This window comes from Camponotus vicinus, unplaced genomic scaffold (genome assembly GCF_025532165.1).
Source record: "Camponotus vicinus isolate PSW18456_S1 unplaced genomic scaffold, iyCamVici1.0 SCAF_2, whole genome shotgun sequence".
NCBI classification, from domain to species: domain Eukaryota; kingdom Metazoa; phylum Arthropoda; class Insecta; order Hymenoptera; family Formicidae; genus Camponotus; species Camponotus vicinus.
Genome location: NW_028141956.1, coordinates 13,827,490 through 13,838,021, shown reverse-complemented (window position 1 = coordinate 13,838,021; position 10,532 = coordinate 13,827,490). Strand labels below are relative to the sequence as shown.

Sequence of the window (10,532 nt, the reverse complement as noted above, 5' to 3'; positions counted from 1 at the left end):
TAACTTCTTAAAATTTAAGCTATTATGCACATATATTTATTAATGTTATAATGATTATAGTGTCAATTATAATGTTATAATAATTCTATCATCATTTTTTCTTAGGTATTGTTATATTGAAAATATTATTTGCTCATCTCTCAATTGTTGCTTCAATTGAACATACTTGTTCAATAATTAACATTGTAATTCGTGCATTATGAAGACTTTAAATTCGATAAATATGATGATGGGAGATATATTTGAGCCTGAAGGGGAGAAACTTGCTGAATGTACATACATATTTTTTACATATAATTTGTAAAGCAATACGATGCTTATTTTTTTATCATATTTATGTTATTCTTTTTTAATAGATCTTCAAGTGGAATTTAATAAATTTTATGTAGATGCCACAGTTAAATGGGTGTTTTGTCCTGACTTGACACAGGTTCCTTTCTATTTTATGGCGCCAGGTAATACTCATGTATTTTTAATTTTTTGCACAGTAAAATTGAACCATCCATTAATTTAAAGGATTATGTGGTAACACGGTGCTTCTAGAAGTTGGTAGTCTTTCGAATTTATTTCCATTTCCGCGACTGAAGAAAACGTATGACTTCAAAAGCATTTTAAATATCACTGGCCGCTATAACCTTAATAATTTTATCATCGGAGCAAGTATTCATCCATCGTCTAATGGGCGGTTAGGCGAGGTAATATTGGAACTTTTTCGCACGTCAGAATATTCCCAGCAAACACCAAGTAACATTTATAACTGTTAGTTGTAATTTCCCACTCAACAATATAACAGTTACATAACATATCTGTTATGTAACAGTTATATTGTTGAGTGGGAAATTATAACTAACAGTTATATAACTATTATTTGGTGTTTGCTGGGTTATTTCACACGTACCTTTGATGTGTTACTATCTCATGTTTATCGCAACTTTTACTAATTTATTATCGGTTTCAATTGAACTTCGTTTTTAAATCAGTTACTTGATTGCGTTATTTTTTACGAATATTATTATTATATATAGCTTATTATGAATGCGAACTTCTCAGCCGAAGGAAGAATGGAAGTTTAAAATAGAAACTACGTTGCATTTTTAGAAAAGGGCGATACAGGAGAAATTGTAAACTTGGATATATTAACTGACTACAATCCCAAATGCTACTTACGTGGCAATTTCTTTATCAGCGAAAGAAAACGAGGAAGTGTTCTTAAAATACAGGCTAAGACATGTCGTGGAGATTAACAAAAGTAATACAGCATACGCTTCAAAAGTATTATAAAGACACATCAACGCTTGTCGGTGAGAAAGAACACAGATCAGTGTTTAAAAAAAAATAAAATTGTCTATCTTTCATAAAATTTATTGTATGTGTATATATTATGTATTAAATGTTTTTTCCGTTTTTTTTTTAAATAATTGGAATCTTTTAAATCTAGCGTAATATATTAGATTTTAGCTATAAATAATCTGAAACGCGAAGAATATTTAGATGAAATTACAAAATATTTTAGACAACAATTTTATATAGTTTAATACTTTTTTTAATCGTACAATTAAATTCTTCAAGAATGAAACATTTTACATCTATATATATATTAAAAACGTGTAACATATACATACATATATAATATAAATTAGATTATATTACACATGTATGATCCTCAGATTATCTCCTTGTTTGATTATTACTTATAAGTTTATAAAAAAAGTGACATAACAATTAATGCCTATGGATAACAGATAGATGAGTTTTCTGTGTCTCGTTTTATAGGTTTAGGTGGTACATTTGTAGTGAATGATGGTCTAGTGCAACAACACGTTATGCCAGATGTTTGGTAAGATTGCTTTAGTGAAGAAAAAATTCGTAATTAGGTTGAGTACTATGCACTACCGACGCCTTCGGTTGCAGTTGGAACAATTGTTAACAAATCTTCTTTTCCTGTTTTACTTCCAGATACAGGATTTCAAACAGTAATTATCATTGTTTCAAAATTGATATTATTAGAGAAATATTGATGATTTCTATGTTTTTTCAGGATTTACAACTCACTACAAATCATTTTCATAGCTTTTCCTTAGACGCACGAGTAGGCGGACATTATTATACAAATCTAGAATTTGCAAACACTGCAGAATATTTAGGATACTTTTGTCCAGCAAAAAAGCTATATCGTCTGGATAAAGAAGAAATTGTACCTATAATAACACAATTTTAGGATTTATTGCATAAACCGTAGATGTTAATGCCTAATTTTTTGTACAATTCTTATTATCACATCTACAATGTTGTTGATTTCATTATATTTCATTATAATATTAATTTCAATATAATTTCTTCATTCTATGTAACTTTTTAAAAATTTGTGTAAATTAAATTATTTATTGTTGTATACAGTGTCTGTTATTGATTTTTTCGAATAATATTTATTTTTATTGCATAGCTGATTTTATTTTGTCGTTTTCTCTCTTATGTACATTTATACGTATATTATCATACATTATGCGATACATACATAATTAATATTAAAAAATTATAAATATATGGAAAACATTTTATTCTATTTCAAATAAAAAATATTCTTCATGATTTCTTCGCAATATTAAAAGTATATGACATGTTTCAATATTTTATCGGGTAGAGCTAGTAAATTTAAGTTTCATTTACAATCTCACAAAATATTGTCTTTTTATCATCAGTATACAATAACTATTTATATTTGTTTATACTTTGTCTAATGAAATGATTCTGGAAAGAGCTTTATAAAGATGTATAAAAACTGTGAAACTCCTTAATATTTCGAAAAAGTACTTAACAAAAAAATATTTTATTATACTGTTTTGGAAAGCTCTCGAAACAAGCTACAATAATATGTAATAAAATGGGAAGACCCATAAAAAATTTCAAGGTTATCTTTACGTGACCTTGAGAACATTATTCAAAACCATTCTAATTGTTCTGAGTAATGCATAACTTAAAACCCTACACTTTTTATATAAAACATCTTTTTCGAAAATACGTATTTTTCGAAATATTAAAAAGTTTCACACTTTTTATACATCTTTATAAAGCGCTATATCTTTTAAACTATAGCAAATACGAAAAAATTTTATTTACGTGTTCTACTCATGATCCTCTTTCACTTCCTGACCGGTTGACCTTATCTTTCGAGACATCCTGTATTAATATATATGACCTGCACTCTATCACTTATAATTATACATATTTTTGCACAATTATATATAGTTTTGTATAATCATATTCAATTCTGCATGAATATACATAAAAAATTTTTTACCGAGCATGTCGTCCAGACGACATACATTTTATGCAGTTCTCGCGCTGTGTCGATCACTCGACATGCTCGCCTCCTCTCCTTTCGACATGTGTTGCGTGTGGTGAACCACGATGAAATTCAGTATAAAACCCAGTAAACACAGAATATTACAGCAACATTGCTGCAATATTCTGTGTTTGCTGGGAACCAGGGCACTACGTCCTACAACAACATTCATTCTGTTTATCACTACACCGAACAGTTCGCCAACAATGGCGAGACTCGGGAGGGCACGAGATGGTATGGGATTTTCCTCGCGTTCTTGTCGGGTACCTTCTTCATCATTAGCGCTGCTCTGGTCAAGGCAGTGCGCAACGTGAACCCTATGATCCCGCTGGCCATCCGCGCTTTGCTGTTGAGCTGTCGATCTGCAGATCGTCCAAAGATCTCTTCGGTTCTTCCAGACTCATACATTTTCAGATAACATACGTGAAGACGATATATGTATATCGTCTTCGTGTGTTAATTATTATAATTTTCATTAAGATCACATTTTCATTAAATTGTGTCAAGAAATAAATCTCAAGAAATAATCAAGTCGTAATTGTGTTAAAAAAATTTGAAAATAAAAAATGATAATTTATAGTTTCGGGGGATGGGGCAATACCTTTAAGAATACTTATTAAGAATTATTTGGAAGAGAATTAATACATATCAATAAACAAAATTATATATACAATTCCTTTTATATTATATAAAGAAAAGTTGAATCTTGATCTCTCTTAACGAAAATTATGATAATTAATAGGGCAAATGGGAAATTGGAATAAATTCGTCGAACTATAGTTCAATGCTATTTTATGTCTAAAAGATATTGTAGTCCGAAGAATACACGAAATTTCATTCCTTCTCTCTCTCTCTCTCTCTCTCTCTCTCTGCAGACCAAACTATACTTACATAATAATGTATCAATTGCTCTAATTTTATGAAAGAAAGACTTATCGCTTTAACACACGAGACCAATTATTCGTTTCTCTTTTAACTGATTATGTGTACGAAATAATTACTTGCTTATCCGCAGGCGTCCGGAATTTTACGACGCATATCGTATTATTACATTAAGCCGAAAAAGATTGGCAAGCATTATTTCATAACATCTGCGCCATATATAAAGTTTAATAATAATTTAAAAATAAATTGTTATCAATTGCTGCAAATGTATATGTATACAAATGTAATAACAGCTAATAAGCTTTGCAGCTATTGATGTAAAAATAGCTAATAAGCTTTGCAGCTATTGATAACAATTTTTGTAAAAATGAAAATCGGTATTCACCTTCATAAAACGGGAATCATAAGCTTTGCTTTTTCTTACAATTGTTTTGTTCGATTTTTAACATTTGATCCTGTCCTTCTAGAGTCTGGTAGGTGGTGTGTATGGTGGCATGACTATGTCATTGCTGTATTACAGCTTTCAAGAATTACCTCTAGGAGATGCAACGACGATCATATTCAGCTCGCCAGTGATCGTCATCGCGCTCTCCTTCCTCTTCCTGAGGAAACTCTGCGGCATCCTGTGGATCCTAGTAATCTGCACACTCTTCTAGGTATCTTCTTCGCTAGACCACCCTTCTTATCCAGGTAACCGAAAACGAAGAGAAAATGATTCATATCCGATGATAAAAAGGTTTCACAGGTTGCATCAAGAGATTGTGATTGAAGGATAAGCCTAGTTTTAAAATCTCAAATAAGATATTAATCTCAGGAAACCGAGGAATTTTAAGTTTACGTCAATCTTCGCAATCGTCAATCAAGTCAATTTCTCAATCGACATCTGTCCTTTCAGATGCGCCATGCCGAGAGCTACAATCTTATGGGATAGCTATGCGCCATCCTGGCGATCCTTTTCTCGCCGCTCAATATCGTCATCACGAGAAAGTGGAGATACATTATTCTATCCTGGTGAATTTATCATCGTTCGCCTCATCTTCTTCTACTTTACGGTGTGCAGTCACAACACTTATGAATTCCACAAATTCCGGCTGCCGCACGACTGGTTCACTTAGAGCCAGATATGCTGGTAGCGTTGACCGGCTTAATCGGTCAGGTTCTGCTGACGAAAGCATTGAAGATCGAAGACGCAAGTAAAGTGTCGGTCACCAGGTCGCTGGATATCATCCTGGCATACATGATCCAAGTATATCTCTTTGACGAGAAACCGACATCGATCAGTGATAGGGGCAATTCTCATCTTCTTCTTCGTCATTTGTATGGGCTTCGAGAAGGAGATCTACGTCGTAAATCTGTGATTTCATTCCTTCAGCTACGAACAAAATGATCGTTCGAGATCGAATAAATCGCAAAGTAGAATCTTTGAACGTGAACAATCTGATTTCGTAACGAGAATAAGTGCACCGCAATCTTTCGGCAAGATTTAATTTCTCCTTAAAATCACTGACTAGTCGGATCACGATATCGGATCGTAATAAGTGATATTAATAGATAATGCGAGAACATTTTCTGGGTGGGCAAAATATACATGTTAGATAAAATATCAATTATGGATTCTACATATTAGAGTAATAATAAATTTATTTTATTTTTATTTTATATTTATAATTTAATTTTTTAAATATATTTTTGTACTTTTTTTATTCAATTTTAAAAGATACAGTTTTCATCAATGTTTCATTAACTCCAATATTTTTTGTAATGCAATTTTTAACATAATATTGCGTTTTTTTTTTAAACCAAATATTTCATCATTAATTTTCAAAAGTATTTGCTCTTTTTTTTTTTCAAAATTCTTAGTATCTAATTAAATTTTATAATGAAATTCTGGTTTATATTGAAATAGGTATAATAGTTATTCAGTAATTTTTAGTTTGTATTTTTAACAAATTCATTGTAATCAATGGAAATTTCAATAGAATACTTCCATTAAAGTATATACAAAGAATAACTGAAAGGAATATCTCTGATTAACTAAAAATACTGTACAATTGTTTCATTATAATAATCTCAATACAGAATTTGTAATAAAAAAATTTATTTTTACTAGTTTACTAGTTTGTTAATTGATCTTTTTAGTTATGTATGTATGTAGTCTTGTTTTCCTTATTTCTACATATTTTAAAATAGATTATTGTTTTATTACTTATGCATATTTCTCTATTTATGTTACTATACACATAATAATAAATATCCATTTGTAACTGCATTTGTTTACAATTTTGTAAATATGAGTCCATATTTGTAGGGACAATGTTTTATAATAACAATTACAAATTTCAATCAAAATTCAATTACAATATTTCAATTAACTGAAGCTGAAAGATCTTCACATTTCAGTCTTATAGCTTGCATCAAATAGGGAACTTTTTCATGCTCGGATAATTTTGCCCAAGAAGTAGAATTTATTGCAATTGTGTTGGACTTTGTTAATTCCTCAGCAGACTTTATTTTTAATAACCATGTACTTTTCAATCTTTGGGAATTCACAGCATATGCTGTATCAGGTAAATTAAAGATAAGTATTCTGAAATATAAAATATGCATCACAACAACAAGTAAGCGATTAAACAATTGTAATATGTTAAATAAATTGAAAATGTTCTTACATTTGACTTTCATTTGGAGCTGGTATATCCTCGATGTAAATCGTGTTAGTTTCATTGGACATAACTGTATTAATTGCAATAGGATATCCACCTTTCCTCATTACAACAACATGGTCTAGAATGTATAAATAAAATAAAAATAAAATTTTAAATTGTTATAATCTAAATAATTTAAAGATAATTATTGTAAAATTATATTATCTCTTGAATTAATATTTACATTTAAATATTCACATTTAAAATTAAAATATTATGTAGTTAAAGTATTATGTAGTTAATTATTAATATATTATTCAATAATTAAAAAACAAAAATGATTATTTTTTTAACAAACAATAAATGTAGCAAACAATATATTTTCCGTTTAGTAGTGGCAAATTCAGTTTTTTCATTACTTACCAATATGATGACCAAGTTTTGTTCTTAAGTTATTGCAAATATATTGAGGTCCACCCAGTGCTAGTTCTAATGCTGCTTTTATAGAATATTTAGGAAGAGTTGGACTAATGTTAATAGCATATTCTAGTATATCCTGCGAAGGCAATGGTCCATCATATGTAGGATACAATGTCTTAACACTTTGATATAAAAGTAATATTTCTTTAGCATAAATATTCTTCCTTTTATCAGTTCTAATTTTTATATTCTCAGAAAAAATTTTCTTGAGTAAATTTGGATTATAACAATCTAATGCCGTCAAAAGTAGAGCAAATTTGATCATAGATTTTCTGAAAAATTTATATTCCATTTCACTTGCAAATATCGCATCTCGTATAATATCCCAAAATACTGGCTTGTAATCAGCATTGTTAAGTCCTTCTAAGAAAATTGATACTTTAAAATATGATGCTTCTTTTAATAGATTTGGCTCTTGGAAACATTTTGCGGCTAAATATTCCAAAAATGGTATATGTGCATAATTTAAATCATTTAACAGTTTGAGTAGACGAATACCACTGGTAAAATTAATGTTTGAAGATAATGCTGAATTGACACAAGCATCCACTAATGTCTCACTGTAGAACTTGTATCCATGGTTTTTGCTGTAAAAACAATATATTGTTTATATCTTACTATTTATAATGTCAAATATTAATATAAGAATTTTGTAACATACTTCATTGTAGTGACAAACATTAGTTTTTCGAGTATCTTGATTACTTCCTCGATATATAATTGTTTCGCATTAGCTATGAGTATTTCTTGTACTTTAGATAATAATTCAAAAGCTATTGGGGGTAGAACATACATAGAACACAAATTGTAAAAAATAAAGCAAGCTGTTTGTACATCTAGATCATTTTTGTATTTCCATAGTGATTTGAATATTATATCTTGTATTACTGCATTATTTATATTATTTTCATTTATATATCTCAAAGACCATATTAAATTAACTATATTGTCTGAGTCTAACTTTGTGGGTAATTGTGCTTCAAACACAAGAGGCAAAGCTATCAGTAAAGCATCTCGCAATGGTGTGCTATCCATTTTCTTTAATAAAAAATTTAAAAACATTATATTTTGAAGAGACATCTCATTTATAGTTGTACGAATCATTTGCAGTAGTGATTGAAATACAATACTGTGGCTTGGGAGTTTAAAATATATAAATATTTTCAAGATTTCAATAATATCATGTGTCTTCATGAGTCTAATGTCCTTGTTTAGTATTTTACATAAACGTATAAAGCCTATGTGCTCTTTAATAATTTGTATATCTTTCACTTCTTTAGATACGTCAAATAAAGTAGACATTGTATGAACAACATCATGCACAGTCATATTTGTATAATTTGTTGCTGCTTTTTCTAAGATTTCCATGGATTTATGTATTTTGATATCATCGGATGCATAGTTATTTCTTTTTAATAATGGAAAATCTTCCACTTGTGTATGATCTGAGAAAAATTTTAAATTATAGTATTATATTTATATCACATAAATATATCTAAACAATATATATCTGTACAATTACCTGTCAAACTAGTGTTATATATTCGTGATAAACTCTGTACTGATTGAAACGGTGTTATATGATTTGATAGGACTGCCCAATTACGTGCTATTGGATATAGTCGTAGTAATTTCTTTAAAGATCTGTCCATATTATATATAAAATTGTTATTACTCTGTAGCAGCGTAATCACTCTGTAAATTATTATTCAATATTATAATCACTATTGTTACTAAAATGTTATTAATTTTACAGAAACTTTAAAAGAAAAATGTGAATAAAAGAATGGTTAGAGATCTAATTAAATGATAAAAGCAAAAAGTTTAACAAATATAAACTCTATTGTTAGGTAGATACATATATATGTATGAAGCTCTCATGTAGGATAATTTAAGAAATCTTTAAGTTTTATTGTTTAAATCCTTATAAACCTAAGAAGCATAATATTATTATTATAATATTTATAATCTTGGAATTATATAATTACTTAATTTGTTATATCTGTTATATATATTTTGATATATTTGCTGTAACAAAAATATATATTTGCTATAACAATATCTGGCTCATATTTGTATGTGAATTTATAACTTATTAATTTTTTTTCACATGATTATAATCAGAATGTTATTTCAGATATTTTTTATTAAAATAACAGTATTCGCGCGAAAATAATCGGTATATGATCTATAATAGAAAATAAAGGGTTAGAAACACTTACATATCAAATTCTTTGTGTAATTGCGCTATTATTGGTATTTATTTTGTTTTTTCTGAGAAATCATTGATAGTATTAAAGCAGTATTAAAAGAATATGTATATATATACATATATTATAAATGGAAAATAATTTATTTCTTTACAAACTTCTATTATATATGTAGTTAGAGATACTGAAATCAAAAGACCGGACACGAGTCGGAAGTCCGCCATCCACCATGTTCTGTTAAATCCTACATGCAAGAGAGAAAGGGTCTGTTCTTTTCAGCTGCACTGCTGCACTAGTGCAATTAGTTAGAGTGAAAGAAAGTATGTTTGTCTCTTTCTAACTTATTGCACTAGTGCAGCAGTGCAGCTGAAAAGAACAGACCCAAAGATATATATAAGGATATATATATATATTTCTGCCACAATTTGTTTCTTAAAATTATGAAAAGATTTATAGTCCTTAGGCTAAAAATTTTTGATTAAAAAGACAAAAATATTTTAAAGAAAATATACGATAACAAATCTATGGCTATGCATTTTGCATTTAAATAATAATAAATAATGGCTGCGTTCAGCAGAAAAAGCTGCTTTGCAACTGTTGTAAAATTCGTGAATCTGATTGGTGTATACTCTTAAATTCAGCCAAAATTAAGAGCATACACCAATCAGGCTCACGAATTTTACAACAGTTGTAAAGCAGCCTTTTTTGCTGAACGCAGCCAATAATTATAAAATTATCATTTATTATTATTTAAATGCAAAAAATGCATAGTGTAATAATAAATAATAATTATTTGTAGTAATAATCTTATGTCAATAAAGTATTATTGCACAAAAATATTAAAATTGTATTTTATCTTATTGTATTTTTCATTAATAGATTTAAAAATCAGCGGGAAAAGCAAGAAAATGGCGGACCAATCAAAAGTAGGTAACTCGTGTCTCTGATTCAGAGTTTCTAGAGAAGAGT

At 28.8% G+C, this 10,532-nt stretch overlaps 2 protein-coding genes and 1 pseudogene across 7 annotated transcripts; 2 read left to right on the top strand and 1 right to left on the bottom strand.

Moving 5' to 3' along the window:
- The first annotated feature begins 229 nt into the window (after positions 1–229).
- On the top strand, positions 230–1,245 carry LOC145966413 (ester hydrolase C11orf54 homolog). Its single transcript, XM_083090461.1, has 4 exons — positions 230–272; positions 357–455; positions 517–695; positions 1,026–1,245. Exons 1-4 carry the CDS (start codon positions 230–232, stop codon positions 1,071–1,073), a joined length of 369 nt encoding a protein of 122 aa, XP_082946587.1. The 3' UTR covers positions 1,074–1,245.
- Positions 1,246–3,303: 2,058 nt separating this feature from the next.
- On the top strand, positions 3,304–5,677 carry LOC145966411 (solute carrier family 35 member G1-like; annotated as a pseudogene).
- Positions 5,678–6,229: 552 nt separating this feature from the next.
- On the bottom strand, positions 6,230–9,807 carry LOC145967559 (uncharacterized). 6 transcript variants are annotated; one of them, XM_083092559.1, is made up of 8 exons: positions 9,722–9,792; positions 9,576–9,627; positions 9,212–9,285; positions 8,876–9,048; positions 8,015–8,798; positions 7,297–7,940; positions 6,898–7,012; positions 6,230–6,815 (listed from the first exon to the last, which is right to left on the bottom strand). In XM_083092559.1, the coding sequence occupies exons 3-8, from the start codon at positions 9,232–9,234 to the stop codon at positions 6,593–6,595; spliced, it is 1,962 nt and encodes a 653-aa protein (XP_082948685.1). In that variant the 5' UTR covers positions 9,235–9,285; positions 9,576–9,627; positions 9,722–9,792; the 3' UTR covers positions 6,230–6,592. The 6 variants fall into 6 exon arrangements, with proteins under 6 accessions (XP_082948685.1, XP_082948691.1, XP_082948688.1 ...); XM_083092565.1 differs by lacking the exon at positions 9,212–9,285 and adding an exon at positions 9,342–9,381 and having other exon boundaries at positions 6,231–6,815; XM_083092562.1 differs by lacking the exon at positions 9,212–9,285 and adding an exon at positions 9,342–9,381 and having other exon boundaries at positions 6,231–6,815; positions 9,576–9,807.
- Positions 9,808–10,532: the final 725 nt, after the last annotated feature.

Bases quoted from the DNA above. Each gene is read 5' to 3' on its own strand.
- LOC145967559 (XM_083092559.1), bottom strand. From the start codon at position 9,234: ATGAGAGCTTCATACATATATAT. The intron at 9,049-9,211 runs GTATCTACCTAA...AATAATTTACAG, and splicing joins AGAGCTTCATACATATATAT to AGTGATTACGCTGCTACAGA. The intron at 7,941-8,014 runs GTATGTTACAAA...TTGTTTTTACAG, and splicing joins ATGTTTGTCACTACAATGAA to CAAAAACCATGGATACAAGT.
- LOC145966413 (XM_083090461.1), top strand. From the start codon at position 230: ATGGGAGATATATTTGAGCCTGAAGGGGAGAAACTTGCTGAAT. The intron at 456-516 runs GTAATACTCATG...ATTAATTTAAAG, and splicing joins TTTCTATTTTATGGCGCCAG to GATTATGTGGTAACACGGTG. The intron at 696-1,025 runs GTAATATTGGAA...TATTATATATAG, and splicing joins CTAATGGGCGGTTAGGCGAG to CTTATTATGAATGCGAACTT.